The sequence below is a fragment of the Labeo rohita genome, chromosome 4 (genome assembly GCF_022985175.1).
Source record: "Labeo rohita strain BAU-BD-2019 chromosome 4, IGBB_LRoh.1.0, whole genome shotgun sequence".
NCBI classification, from domain to species: domain Eukaryota; kingdom Metazoa; phylum Chordata; class Actinopteri; order Cypriniformes; family Cyprinidae; genus Labeo; species Labeo rohita.
The window spans coordinates 36320465-36336983 of record NC_066872.1 but is presented as its reverse complement, the minus strand read 5'-3'; the positions used below and the strand labels follow the sequence as shown (position 1 = coordinate 36336983).

The 16519-nt window shown below is 33.3% G+C and overlaps 1 protein-coding gene across 3 annotated transcripts in view; it reads right to left on the bottom strand.

Annotated features, from left to right (window-relative positions):
- Nucleotides 1–16519, bottom strand: part of btbd11a (BTB (POZ) domain containing 11a) — a 142041-nt gene that overhangs the window by 18959 nt on the left and 106563 nt on the right. For 2 of the 3 annotated variants that reach the window (XM_051107046.1, XM_051107048.1), the window contains exons 3-8: nucleotides 12289–12496; nucleotides 7223–7375; nucleotides 5642–5807; nucleotides 4122–4211; nucleotides 1128–1229; nucleotides 339–432 (exon numbers count right to left, since the gene is read on the bottom strand). In XM_051107046.1, the coding sequence (XP_050963003.1) occupies nucleotides 339–432; nucleotides 1128–1229; nucleotides 4122–4211; nucleotides 5642–5807; nucleotides 7223–7375; nucleotides 12289–12496 (813 nt within the window). The remainder of the gene's footprint in view (nucleotides 1–338; nucleotides 433–1127; nucleotides 1230–4121; nucleotides 4212–5641; nucleotides 5808–7222; nucleotides 7376–12288; nucleotides 12497–16519) is intronic. The other variant, XM_051107047.1, reaches the window with a different exon arrangement.

The window sequence follows — 16519 nt, the reverse complement described above, 5'->3', positions numbered from 1 at the left end:
AAGTCAGGGTTATGTCCATAAATCAATAAAAATAACAAATAAATAAATAAAATTATATTTTACCCAACCACGGCATCAAAACAACCCAATCACTGAGTCTGTCCATATTTCACCCAGCATTTTTAGTGTGTGTGTTATTGTAAAAATTAAGATAAATAAATAACCTTGACTCAAAAATGGTCTTGTTTTTTTCTTATTTTTCATCTTTGCAAAGCCACTTGGTTTGACATTTTGCCATTTAACACATTTTCTCTGTGGTTTCACACATTTTCTGTACTTTTAGTGTCCAAACACATTTTGGGAGCACTGTACGGTGTCAATGAGGTGTTTTGTCGTACCTGCCGCAGACGCCAACTGGAGAGGTGTCTCTGTGTAGTTCTCCGCGCCATCTTGAATCGCTCCCTCCACGTTAGCACGGGCATCCAGTAGAAGCTGCTCAAGTGAGAAGGTGAGAAGTACAATCAATATAAATCACATTTCAGAAAATGTAACATTAACACCACCAAGACATCGGTAAATATAAAGGCTGTAATTGCATTAAATTAGTCTGCTCTTTTCATCACCTAGACCACCTCCAACTAGCAAACATTTTAATGGTAATCTGTGCAGAATTTCTTTCACTCTTAAATGCCTAAAGTGGACGGTTTTGATCTGTTTGTTTGGTTTAGAAAAGAAAATGGAAGACTATTCTTACAGAAAGCAACAAAAAAGAAGGATTTTGCTAATTTCTCCTACTGTGGTGGATGTGTGCTCCTGGGAAATTAAGCATCCCAAAAAAAAAAAATAAAAAAATAAAAAATTCACCATGCCTTTCCATTTTCCTGGAAGAGCTAAATAAGTGGGGCTTAGTAGGTCATCGGATTCGCAATTTTAAGTATTTACAGTCAAAGAAAAACTCTATTCCACTTTCGGGGAAAAAATAGAGTGCAGAGTCAATATTGGCCTCATTTTACCTCAGCACATATGGCCTATTCCTGATCTACACCCATCCAAGTTCCTCTACCATCCAGCCCACAACTAACCTCAAACTGTTTCTTAGAGCCATTATTATGATGATGGTGGCATCATAATAATAACTGACGAAAGTGCAAAGGTGGAAGGCATCAAATCATTGACAGCGCCACTACCTGAACGACAGGGACGTGTCCGTGTAACACGGCGAATGTGAGTGGAGTCCCCTGCCTGGTATCAGGATAAACTGAGGGGTGCTTGTGTAGTGAGCTGGGCACCTGGGAATCATATAGGTGAAGTTCAGGGAGAGAAAAATTCAGCCATTATATACCAGCACACTAAACTCCAATTGTGGAATTGCAGGAGTACGAGAAAGCAAAAAAGGGGGAAGGAATGAGTGAATGAGTGAGCGGAAAGTTCTGGCTGTTTTGTTAATTCAAGCGAAGAGAAGAAGAAAGAGCCAGCGCTCGTTTTGTTCCCCAAACCCCTTCTTTCCATTCAGCCCACGTTAATCTAGAGTTGACTTGTGTTCGCTCTACTTTGGACAACTCCTACACGCCCTCCCTCAAAACCCTGACCACCGTTTAGGATCTAGTTCACAGTTTTCATAGCGATAACGCAAAGACTGCAGGAAGAAGAATTGGCAGAGAGTTCAAACGCTAGAGGTGAAAGTGAGAAGTGACTCATGTGCAAAGCACCAAAAAAGAAAGCTCGTCTGGCTTTAATGCTTACAGCTGTACTGCGTGCAAAACTGAGCTCTCCTGTAATTGGTGGTAAATTATGCAGGCATCTGTTCATGTCTAGGCAAACATGACCTTTTGAAACCCATTGCAAGGGTGGGATTAAGGTTAAACAATTGTTTGCACAAGGAAACGTTGTGCAAATAACTGCACACCTGCCCACTTGTTACTCACTTGAGCAATCTGTAAAACAAGGTAATATTACTGTACTGTATATGCCTTTGGTGCTTTGTGCCCAAGTCAACGACTCAATGTAAAAATGTCCTCTAGGGGTCAAACGAAAAAGACGGCAAGGTAAAAGAGCACAAGATCACATCATAACATATACAGGAGTGAATTTCACAAAAACGGTCAAGAACATAAGGTTACACACATTTGTAAAAAAAAAAATACAATCATTGTTTTATTTTTCACTAGGGTTGTCAGTATTGTAATGTGAAATAGTAATATGGAATAATTAACCCTAGTAACAAAGTAATGTATTTAAAATACATTTATTGCATACTACGTATAGTTCAAATCTATTAACGTATTTGCTGACATATCGCTCGAGACTTACTGATATAAAAATTATATCAGCACATAACAAAATTAATAAGCACATAAATGTATTTGTAGTATACTTAGCATAAATGAATGTACTTCAAATACAATTTTAGCATATTTATTTTTCGCTAGGGAAAGTACACAGTATTTATTCATTGTGGTAGTATTTTCTAAACTGCTTTTAATATGCTGATTTTAATAGTTTTCTTAATTACTGCAATACAGTTCAAATTTAACTAAATTACAGTAATTATGATTGAGAATGGTGAGAATTCTCATCCAGGCATATTATGGGAATCAGAAAACTTTCTTAATTGTCATTAAAATAATTTCACAATGCAAAAAATGCTTCATTTTCTTTATCCAATATATAATTTTATATGTTAAAATAAGATTTGTACACATTCTTGATCGCTTTTGGGAGATTCACCCCTAAGGTAAACACATGAAACATGTTACTTTAAATATAAATTAATGACTTTTACGCTAGCATGGCTGAGTAAATCTTGTTTTAGCCAGTTGAATCTGTTTTAATCCACTTTTACTATCATGTTTCATGTTTTCAACCTTAGTGCTTCACAATCAGTGTATCTACTTTAGGCAATCATATCATTTTCCTACCTTTTTATATGAACAGTATTAAAAACATTTGTACAAATATGTTCATTTCATTGCATTTCATACACTCTTAAAAAATAAAGGTTCTTTACTAGCATTGATGGTTTCATGAAGAACGTTAAACATCCATGGAACTTTTCGAATGCAAAAAAACGTTCTTTAAAGTGGAAAAAGATTCTTTTTTTTTTTAACGTTCTTAATTTAAAGGGGTCATGAACTGGAAAATCAAAATTCCCTGGATCTTTTGACACATGAGAGGTTATTGTACTATAAAAACATCCTGCAAGTTTTAGAACTTTCTCGTTAGTCTAAAAACAGCTGGAAAAACGGTCTTTGCATTGCCTTCCTTCTGATCCCAACGTTAGGAAACCGTGGATACACTTAATTTTTCCTGAAGTTCCAGACTGCGTCAATATGAACATGACCTTTATTCACTACAGTTTACTGCAGATTTCTTTATAAAGAAAGCACAATTAAACACATCTTTTTTTTTTTTTTTCTTTTTTTTTAGAAAGATTGAATCTAAAAGACGATAATGTGCCAACTATACTGGATCCAAGAGTAATGTCGCAACACAAGTGTGAGTAACCATTTTAATCATGTGATCGCTATTGCTTTGTTCGTTATTACAGATGTTTTTATATGTACTGAGTATTTATGCGCTTTTGACCTTAATCAGAGCAGCGCCCATCTATGAAGGATGTAGGCTGTCAAACATACACAACTGTTAGCCAATCATAGCAGTGGTTGTTTACTTCTGAGTCTACAATCCGCCACGCCTATTCAAACAGAGCGTTTAGATCAAAACTGGACAGAAAAAAGCCTATTACTTCTAAATGATGGTGTTTTTGATGTTAAAATCTTGATAACATTATAAGTGTACCTTAGAGAACAGTACAAAATAATTAAAAAAAAAAGTCAGTTTATGACCCCTTTAAGAGCTGTTCACTTAAAGGTTCTTTGGGGAACCAAAAATAGTTTTTCTATGGCATCAATGCAAAAACACTCTTATTTTTAAGAGTGCAGCATAACTAATTTGCTTGTAATCTCATTAAATATTCATAATATCCATGAGAACCTTAGTAGACACACTTGCATACACATACGACCACTGTTTAATACAAAACAAGCTCATGCAAACAGCATCGGGAAGAGGACAGAGAATTCAGTTAGTTGTTTTTATAGAGACAAGTTACTTCAATAGAGACAGAGCAAAAACACGCTACAAGACACTTCATAACTATTTATAACTACATAAATACTGACCTCACTGTTGATGTCTGCTCCGGCATCCAGCAGCATTTGCACCATGGCCTCGTCCCCACGGACGCACGCGTACATGAGAGGGGTCATGCCCTAAAAACAAACAAAAACACTTATCACCTACAGTACATATGCAGTTCTATCAATGCAGAGCCTAAAGCACAAGTAACTGCGGCACTAGTTAAGGGTTATTGAGCAAAAAGAATGAAAACAACAGTTTCTTAAGACCCTAAAGTGTCCATTTAAATGAACTGAGAGGAACACTAACCTTTATGGATGATGGTCAATTAATGCACTTTAAAGAGAAAACAATACATTCTATAGACCATCAAATTTACTGCTGCTTTAGTGAAACAAACATAGGCATCAGTGCATGCACAAAGTCAGTAATTAGCTGTTTTGAACACAGCATTGAACATCTTTGGACAACATAAACCATTAATACTGTTTCAGAATCATGTTTTGATAATAAATCATATTTTTATACCATTTAATAAAGTAATAAGATCCTCTACGCTACAGTGATTTTACGCAGCCAGCTTCACGTTGTGCCTAAAAACTCACTATAAACACTTCATTCTATTACTAACTCTGATTCCGCAAACAGTTTTCACCATGAAGGAGTTTTATTTGTCAGTTGAGATGTATTTTCCCCTCAAGGTTTTTTTTGAAATGAGTACCATATTTGCCAGCGTGATTTCGAAGCAACTCCTCCAGAGTAAGATACTCTCAATGATTCCCAGCTGGACTCCAACAATTGTCTTTGTCATCACAATCCTCGCATTTGCTGGTTTTGTCTCCATGTCGCTTCAATTTTACATGTCAGTTTAATCCACTTTGTCAGCATCAGCATGTCGTCATTCTTTGCATAAACTGGCTGCTGTATTCAAGACAGACCGTGACAATAACACGAACCCGGCGCCGGATACAGATGACACGATTTGATTCATAATACCGAGTGCTATCACGATAGATGCTTCAACACAGATCAGCTCAAATTTAAAGTGTTCTTCCTTATTTAAAGGTCATGCAACTCTTTATTTATTTTCTTAGCTTCTAAATGTCGATGTGGGTCATCTTTCTTCACACATCTAATATTATAAGGAACTGACAAGGGCATTTTTCTTCTTCAATGACATGCTGGAGAAATGTCATTGATGCTCAAGTATTTAATGTTTTGAGGCAGATACCATATAGCAGAGGAAAAGGCATAGTTTACATTGGCATTTACATCAGGGAGTAATTACAGTGCAAGTGCTGACTAATGCTAATGGATGTGTGATTATTTCATGACGATTATTTTGTGGAGCTGCTCATAATTACACTCTGTTATTATGTTGTTGGTGCTGTAATTAATTCCATTCAATTTCAAATGACTAACACGGCCATGTATCGTTTATCAAAATGCCAGTATGAAGGACAGTATTTTAAAGGATAAACTTCTTTAATCTACTACAGTCAGGCCTGAATGTTACACAAATGTGGGATTATGTGTGTGAGTGTGAAAATGTATCAGTGCCCACCTGTTCACTCATACTGTTAATGCCATCTGGCCCGAGCAGGTTGACTGCTTGCTTGACCAGGTCAGTTCGTCCGCAGTTGAGCATCCGGAACCCCAGGTCCTGCAGGAATTTTGCTTCTGTGGATGCAGCGTCCAGTTTCCGTGTGGCACAGAAGCAGTCGTCTGCTCTGTTGAATAAAAAGACAGTTCAGACCCCAGTTACACAGCCTCAAACATACGTAAAATTTTTTTACATGTATTTTTCTGTATTTATTTTTTGTTAATTTAAATATATTAAATTATTTTATATATATATATATATATATATATATATATAAAAATAGTACATGTAATATAACCTCATTTATAAATAAGAAAATTCTTTATATAACAATGTTACATATGAATTATATACACATTAAATATTATAAATGTATATTAATAATTAGTTGAAAATATATATATTTTTCTTATTACCTATCTATTATCTATCTACCTAATTTGCATTGTATATAATATATATTGTATATAAAATAAAAAAGTAAAAATACAATATATACATGTATATCACACATATATGTAAACTAAATGTATACAATTTTAAACAAATATTATTATTAAATACTGTAAAATAAATTATGCATAATAATATACTTTTTTATTTAATATGCTTTTTAGCTTTTCATATACAATATTATTTCCTTAACAAAAACTATTACCAGGCTCAAAAATAAAATAAAATAAAATAAATGTTGTTTTTATTATGTATATATTTATTTATTTATAATGTTATTTTTATACATTTTTAATTGACTGTACATTACATTTACACAGAATATTACATAATAAAAATACTACATGTAATATCATTGTAAATATATTAAATATGAATTTTTTTTATATTACATAATGTTACATATTGTATATATAATAAAAAAGTACACACAAACACACACATATATATGTATAAATAAACAAAATGTATGCAAATGTATATAAATATTATAAAATAAATTGTGTATAATAATATATTTTTGCTTTTTAACTTTTTATATCCAATATTATTTCCTTAAGAAAAACTATTACCAGGCTCAAAAATAAATTTCATTTAAATTTCATACTCTGAAACACTAATTAAATACAGCTAGTGCTGGTAACCAGGTAGGTTTTTATTATATATTTTACTAAATATAATTTTCTAAATTTATATATTTATAATGTAATTATAAATTGTAAATTATAAAGCCATATTTCACTTCAAAAGATTGTTGCCATTCAAAAAAGAAACCCTGACATGAAAGGTTGTTTGTTTGCCAAGATAGCTTGCATCTGTGAAGGTAACAGGCTGCTCTTGAAATTAACTGTGACCATGTAAAAATCCATTTACATAGCACTTCAAAGTCTGTCACTAGGAAACTAAAGCCACACAGGAAGTTAACGTTACTTAATTCATAAGGGAAGCAGTAATAGTATATGTTGTTTGTGTGTGTGTTGTCCTTCAGTGAATGACTAACTGTTAATTAAAGCATTATTAGTGCATAGTAAGCGTGCCCACTGTGTGTTTGTTCATATATACGGAAGTGACGTTGCATCCCAAACATACTTTATCTGCCGCGGCTCACAATCCACTCCAGGTAACAGCAGTCGGGCTGCCTGTCGTACATCGTCGCTGTCCACAGAGAAGCTCCGGCGGTGCTCTGTGTGCGCAACGGCCACCCGGATCCACTCCATCAGCGGAGGCAACACCAAAAACGGCCTGCAGAGACACAAGATATTTGATATGACAGAAGCAGTTTATCCAGTTTATTTTTTTCTAGCATTTAAGCACTACGACGTCAGATCAAAGGTTTTTAAGATCATAAGAAACTAAATTAGTCCACTGCATCCAAACCGTTGTCTGTTAACATATCTTTGTTTCTTCTACCTTCTAACTTGAATGGACACATCTGTTTGCGTGCAGCTTCAGGATACTTTAGAGAAGTAATCATAAGCTTTCTGGTGGGATTACAGTTGCTACTAATTACCATCGCTAAGCTGCATCTAATTAGAGCGGCGGAATATAAAAGACCTGTTGCCATCCTGACAAGTTTTCAGTCAGGAAAAAAAAGAAAGTTGGAGACTCAAGCTGCTCATTATACCAAGAAAACACTCTCATTACAGACAAGCATGAATCTGATGGCAAAAAATATCATTAAATAGCTGCAAATGTGCTTCCGTTACACTTTTTTAGCAGTTTTACATATATAAGATACTTTGCAAGGCAAAGGTTGAGGAATATGAGGACGTTGAGACTACAGTGAGTCATGATGAATATGACCATGAAACTCTTCGTGTGTTGAATATTTTGCTTCAAGCATTTCTGAGAATTATTGCACTGCAGTTTAACCGAGTTTAGAGCATTGCCAGGTTGTTGTGCATCAACATGATAATAATGCCAACAGCTAAATAATATCACAATATGACAAACACACACACTGGTGTGAAACAGGCTTAATTTAGTTTGAAAAAAAAAACAATGACTTCACAGCTTTCGTCCGCCTACACTTCTGTCAAACTTGTTGCACACACCCAAGCATCATCATTTCCAACATTTTTGAGTCGTCAGTGCACACACTTGGATGTAAATAAAAAAAAAAAGAGGATGCATTTGACCCTAGAAATAAGCTTTTACAAAGCCTGTTCAAGGGAATAAAACCATCAGGCTTCATTTTGAACCCTCTATGTTCATTTAATTGTGCTTCCTGTGACCTGCGTCTCACAGCTAGCTTTGCAGAATCCACACTCTTCCTCCCCGGACACCTACCCACCGCAAGAAAGCCTGCCAGGAATCCGAGCTCCGCCAAAACAAACCGCAAACCCTTCTCTGTTTCTCTTCTGCCTGAATAATGTGCTGCTCTGCTCCCCTCCCTTCGAAGAAATGTTTGGAGGAAAAGGACGTGGTTCTCATTCCAGTCTGGAGTTCGAAAGCAAAGCCACATCTGGCTGGAAAATGGAGACTGGTTTCTTTTTTTTTTGTTGCACTATAGATTTTGACAACTTCATATTGACTGGAGGAAGGGAGTTGCCCTGTCAAATAGGGTCTCCACTTGCAAGAGATCTCCTGAAAAATGTCATGGTCTTCATAAACATAAAAAAAAGATAAATTCCAATGGTATATGGTCATGGTGCTCTGAACTAGACAGGAATAAAAAAACAAAGAGGGGCAATAAAAAGACCACGTCAAACATCTCAATAGACGCCCCACATTACAAGAATGAATCCAGAACAGAATGAAAATGAACCCATGAATAAATATATATTTATATATTTGAATATACCTTTATTGTTATTATATTATACAATCATGATATTTCTAGTTTTATATTATTATAGAACATTAATTATATCTAATGTAATTTATTAAATCTTAGCACATTTAAAATATATCATAATACTTACAATAGTTTTGTCATTTTTTTATTATTATATGACATTTATTACATTTACACTTAATAGTTATAAAATGTATTAGTTGCAAATTTAAAGTTAGATTTGTCAAGAAGCTATTTACTAATGACTAAAGCTATTTACTAAATTACCAAATTAATAAAACAAAAAATACTGTTGAAAAACATCAAAAGGTGGATATAATTTATTTATAACAATATATTATTTTTGTTTTTTAACTTTTCACAATATTATTTCTTCAACAAAAACTACTACCATGCTCTGAAATAATAAAATAAAATAACAAAATTGACCCTATGAATAGATATATATTTATATATTTGAATATACCTTTATAGTTAATATATTATACAATCACAATATTTGTAGTAGTTTTATATTTATATTATTATATAACATTTATTAAATCTAATTATTAAATATTTGTATAATTAAAAATGTACATACACACACAAACACCAAAATCATAATAATTATAATAGTCTGATTTCATATTATTATTATTATTATTATATTACATTTATTATATTTACATATTAATTACAAAAATGTATTAGTTGCAAATATATGTATTACTTTCAAAACAAGCTTTTTACTAATGGCTGAAGCCATTTACTTATTTACTAAACTACTAAAATAATAAACTAAAAAAAAAAAACTAATTAAAAAATTAAGGTGGATAAAATTTACTTATAATAATATATTATTTTTTAACTTTTCATAATATTATTTCCTTAACAAAAATTATTACCAGACTCAAATATAAAATAAAATGACATTGTCAAGAAGCTATTTACTAATGACTAAAGCTATTTAATATTCTACTACATTACTAAAATAATAAATAAAACATAATATTTAAAAAATTAAAAGGTAGATATTGATAGTTTCAAAATGATCAAATGCTACCACACATAATCCGTCAGTCTGAGAATTATTCCTTGTTTAAAATTAAATAACTGCGATTATAATCTAGGAAAATTGTTTCTAGAAAATACGTTTACTAGATCTTTCAGAGCATTTCATGTGGAAACTATGCAGTACAGTATGTGGCCCAAAACAAGGTGAAAATTACAGTGTGCATATGAGTATTCATGTGCCCCTGGTGTATTTTCCCTCCACAGTAGGAAAGCTAACAGGTTGATGAAATGTCACTGAGCACATCAACAAAAGTCCACTCGACTCAAGTCTGAAATCTAAAGCCACAACCCTGAACCTCTCCAGACGCTCCTTCACTCTGATCTCTTGTTTTCTTTCTCTATCTCTATTCATTACCCCTCCACTCATTTTTATTCCTACCCTCACCTACCTTCTATTTGATTTTTTTTCTGCCATTCTCTCATCTTTCACTCTCTCTTTCTTCCTTTTGTGAGAGGCCAAGAAAGAAATGAATAAAATAGAGCAGACTGTCCGTCCCTGGGGAAGGAAGCAGCTTGCTGATGCACCTATTCTGTCGAGCATTTCATGGGAGTCCCACAGGGTCCTTATAGGATAGGGGGCTTTTTATCACATCTGAGTGATGTGGGACAGACTGGGACGAGTTGTCCTGATGGATTTATCAATGTGGAGCAGATGCTGAGCATAACTCTATAGCAATCCATTAATGCTCTCCGCCAGCGGGAGTCAAGAATTCTACTGTATCTTCATTGTGCTGCAACACCGCATCTGGGAATTAAAGATTACGTCTAAATCACGTTCTCCTTGGCCTCTCTGTGCCCTTACAGTGTGAATGCGGTCTGACGTAACCCCACAGTGATTGAAAATCCCTCGGGCATAAATTGACATACAGAACAAGGACGTATTCCACAAAGCAAGAGTGCACTAGAAGCCATCAGAAGTAAATGTCATGTACCAGGGTCACTGGATGCTGTGTAACATTGCCAAGGTGTTTAAGTGGTTGTTTCTCGTTGCCATGCAGTTTTGGGTTGCTGAAAAAGCCTCTATGATATTCTGGCTCCCAGATAAGGCACAAGTTCCAGCTTAAGATTTTATTTTTTTCCGAGGATTTTTTTTAGCTGTTTTATCACCTGCCAGGCAAAAAGACTTAAAAGTCACAAAAAATGAGGCATTGTTTATTTCCACTGCACAGACTGTATTGTTCAGAATGCACTGAAACAGATATTCCTTAAGGCTAGTAATAATTAGTGAACAATACACTGTGTTCACTGGCCAGAACTGATATTTAGATAAGAGGGACGGGTAATAACTTCAGAAATACAAAAATATATATCAAATGCCTTTATTTATTATTCATATTATATATAATTTATATTTATATTATTTGTATAAAAATTGCAGATTTTAGCATTTTAATTTTTTTGTGAATTTTGAGGAAAATATGTAAAATAAAATAAACATTAAATACATGAGTGAATTAAATTATTTTAAAATGTAAATTATTTATTTATACAATATATAATTTACTTGTATTAAATAATAAAACACATAAAACGCATGATGTAAATGTTTTTTAATTTTTTAAATACAATTATTTTAAAATATAAATGATGTAATTTATTTATTTTTTATTTATATTATGTATTATTTGTATCAAATAATAAAATATGCAAAATTATGTGTATTTATCATATTTATTATTCATATTATATCATTTATATTATTTGTATCAAATAATAAAATGTAAATTTTTGTGAATTTTGAGGAAATATAAAATACAAATGAGTGAATTAAATTATTTTAAAATAATATAAATTAATTAATAATAAAAATTATGTAAAAATATATTTATTCAGCTTTATTTATATTATATATTATTTTGTATCAAATAATAAAACACACATTATGTAAAATTATAAATATATATAAGTGTATATTGTCTAATTTTGTTTTATTTATTTATAAATATTTCATTTATTTATATCATATTCATTACTCATAATATATTGAATTTATATTTATATTATTTGTATCAAATAATAATATAATAATAATATAACAAAAAAGCATAATGCAGATTTATTTTTTTTTGTGAATTTTGAGGAAAACATGTAAAATAAAATACATGTTTTCAAATATAAATTATTTAAAATATATTTATTAGTGCTATTACATACACACATGAAGAAAATGTGCATTACCCATTTACTCAGCTGTTGTCTGAATAGTGAAACAAAACATGGTTATGATCAAAGTAACAGCCAGTTAGTCATTGCTAGTAATAATAATAGTGATAACTGCATCTAATACACAGCATGCTCTTACCTCTCAGTGTGCAGGGTGATCTTCGAGGGTTCAACATTAGGGTTTTCCCACTCCATCTGAGGACAGTGCATGAAGTAGCAGAGCGTGTAGAGGGCCTCCGGTTCCCAGTGCACGCTGCCGGTGCGGTTCTGATGTACAGGCGTACCATTACTGGGGTTCTTGATGTGCAGAGGCTGAAGGTGATGCATGGCACGGGACACCAGGTCACCTACAGGGGGCAGTAAAGACATGCGGTTGAATGTATAAGAATGTACTTTCACAAAAACCCCTACAAGATTACGGCTTTGCATCAAATAAAGCTTTTACACAGTCTTCGACATAAACTAAAGGCCTCATACATCAACGAATGCACAAAGAGACACAGACAGTGGCACATTTGACAGGGAGACATTCATTACAGGAGGAAATGACAGCTGCGGCATAACAACCTTTTCCCTTTCTCACCGAAATCTGGTACAAAAGGTATCGCTCATCTTATGGAGAACTTGTCAGAATGTCACAATATTTCTATTAAACCTTAAACTGACAAAAGCTAAAATTTCAACAAATCATGTTTAAGCTCTGTAACAGACACTCCTGAAGTTTAAAGTGACTTGAAAAGGAACTAATCCAGTGGATAGGACTTCACTATTCACCACATTTTTTCTCATAAATTTAGGCTGAAATTTAGACAGAACATGAAATGTGTTAGGATAAAACATTGCAACAAAATATTATGCTATTATTATGAAATTTGTATGTCTACATACAAGAATTATTAGTCGGTGAGACCTGTTCTATATTCACATATATACACAAATTATTAACTTCAGTGATGAAATTATTATCTTGGATGAATAACTGAGCTTTCTTGGCAAAACAAAGGAAAATTTAATTGGTTCTTTGGGAAATCTCTGCAGTTAAAAACAGAACAGCATCCACACACACTGCAATTACTGAGAATGTGCGCAAGAGGAAGTCTGCACACTCTGTTTTAAACCTTAACTTGTTAACTTGTGTCTGTGTGTGTGCTGTTTTCTTAATTTTATTGGATGAAGCACTAAAGGCAGCAGCTGGTGAATATCACTCGCCATCAGACAAACAAAAACATTCCATTTCGCTCCCTCTTAAGCACACACTCACACACCTACTTACACACAGCTACACTGATGGTGCTACTCTATAATGGCCTTGTGAATTATCAAAAGGAAAACCTTATCAAGAGCAAATCTACTCTCTTTTCAAGTACACTCCTCATTCAAGTTTTATAGAGGAGAGCTGGTTTAAAGCAGGCAATCAGGCACGTTTTTAATAGTCCTAAAGCGTTTTTCCTTAAAGAATTTAAATGTTTGAAAGCAGAGTAGGGCATTAACATACCTTACATAATCAGAGCAATGAGTAAAGTAAAATACTGCCTAATTATGTTAAATCTGTGTGCATGTGTGTTTACCTACTTAGCCATATTTTGGAGACAAATCTGTACCCAAAATTGGCAAAAACCTCAATTTGAGGACCGACAAATCGTTAACTGCTGGTCTGTGTGGTGATAGGGACATCCATATGCTCACCTAAATTTTTAGTTGAGGACAGCCCTAGTTAATTTTGATGTTTTTAAAATAATGAATAAAGGGTGATAATACCATTACATTTTAAAAAGAGTATTAAATACAAATACAAGCGCTAATATTTACATTTATTTTTTTTTTTTACTTTTTTTTAAATATGTATTTTAGTGCTGTCAAACAATTAATCACAACCAAAATAAAGGTTTTTGTTTACATAATTTATGTGTGTGTACTGTTTATATTTATTACGTATATATAAATATACACACATGCATGTATATATTTAAGAAAAATGTTATGTTTATATATTAAAAATATTTAGTTATAATATCAATTATATGAATATAAATATATACATGTAAATACATATAAATATTTTCAAAATAGTTACTGTATGTGTGCGTATTTATATATACATAATAAATACACACATATATTATTTTATTTTGGATGCGATTAATCATGATTAATTGTTTGACAGCACTATTTCAAACATTGTCAAACCTAAAATCAGCAAGCTTTTATTTTGGCGGGTTGCCAGCCAATGCGCTATATATAATATAAATAATTTATGAGTATATCTCTCTCTTTAGAAATATATATACAAGTAAATATTTCTTAAATATATACATGTATGTGTGTGTATTTATATATACAGAATGCATATATAGAGCAGAGGTCGCATTAACCCAAAATTGTCCGTCAATTTTTTTTTAGCAGTGACGGAAAAATCTGAAGGCCGTCTGTCATTTTGACATATTACACTGATGGTGCTCTATTGTAAAATTGTAGCTGTAATTGTAAAATAGCTTCAGTGTGGCAGCAGAGCACAGGATACAGAACAAAAACGAAACTATCACGAATGATTTCCTATGCATTTGATTACGCACAGGCGAGTACACAGAAGCTACAACGATCTATCACACCACAGTAAAGAGCGCCAAAATGGTATTTATTGCTTGACTTTCCTAAGGAAATTGACAAAATTTGAAATCTGAGACTTTGTTTCATATCAAAAGTAACACAAAGCTTAGCCTATTGCTATTTATTGGAAGGAAGATGACCTACATACCGTCCCTTTATCAACTAAAAACAGCATAGACCAATTAAAATCGAGAAATCAATTTTGTTTCCCCAGCCCCAGCATTTTTTTTAAACACTGCGCTGTCGTCCTGTAGGTTCATGATTAAAAACGATATGTGAACAAAAATAAAAGCAATGAAATGTGTTATTCTAATTAAAATATGAAAATTAAAACAAAATAATAGATTATGACGGAATTTTTTACGAATGTTGAAGTCTATACATAGTGTGATACGGAGCATAAACAAACGTTTATTTTGGATGCGATTAATCATGATTAATCAATTTGACAGGCCATATTTAAGGTGTGGTATGTACGAGTATGAGTATGTCCTGACTTTTGTTGCACAAAATAAATAAAAATAAATAAATAAATAAAATAGAGCCATTTTCATCCACATCTAAACAAATACATATAATTCGTTTTTTTATTAACATGTAAACCAATCAAGCAATCATGTATGTGTGTGTATTTATATATACATATAAATATACACAGTATACAACCATTATGTTAACACAAACTTTTATTCTGGATATTTACATGCAAACCAATCAATCAATCAGTCAACCAATCAATCACACATCTACTGCCGGCCACATAAAACTCTTCAGCTACGGAAGACAGACAGTCACAATCTTATTATTTAATGCTTCACTTTTCCTTAAAAAAAGGAACCATAGTTTTAATAGAATGTTATTAGTTACTTTTTATAATGAATAACACTATTGTATTCTTAAAGTGTTCAGTTTAAGAGTAAGATGCAAATGAATACAAAATCTCTCTCAAGCATTGTATGAAAAACTGCTTAAAACCATTGATCAGAAGACCAGCATGTTCGACTGCTCATCAACAGAAGCACACATTTCTTCACCTGTCCAGATGGTCTGAAACACGTCTTTCAAGCTCTGCCAAGCACCATTCATCTGAAGCTAGCATTCGCTTCATTGTACCGGTGTATGTGTGTGTGTGAGGCGGGAGAGAAGCGGCAGCAGACTATGCAGCAGAGCTGCTGTTGTTATTCAGCACCGATCCGTGCAAAAAGGGAACAACTCTCTCAGCAAGAATCCGAAAGGATTTGATTCCAAGTGTGACCACTGTCCACCCTGGGAGTTACTGTTAACATTGTACATTTCGGCTGAACCAGTTTCTATTTTGGCTTTTGCTGCTTTAAGGTGAAATGTCACCGACTTGGAGCTGACGAGAAGCCCAAATAACAGGCAAAAACTGCCAGGACAGAACTCCAATCTTAAAAAAAAAAAACTAGTAAGTAATTATGTTACACAAATACTTTTTATTATGTTAGATGTTCAGCAGGGGGTCTGGTGTGGTGCTGCAGGGGGTCTGTTGCTTGAAAGCAATTAAACTTTTGTTAAAAATTAAATCATAAAAATTATTGGACTCTGTAGGCCCTTGCTCCTCAACAACTGATGGTTTGGCTCAGCAGAAGTGTGACCTGTGAATCACCTCTGGAGCTCAGGGGTGTGTGAGGAGCACAGCTGCAGGCCAGAGGAGTGGAAAGACCTCTGCATAGCACTCGTACTCACCACTGCTGAGCTTTACAGCCGCTGACCTTTCTGAAGCACACAACATACGGCATCAG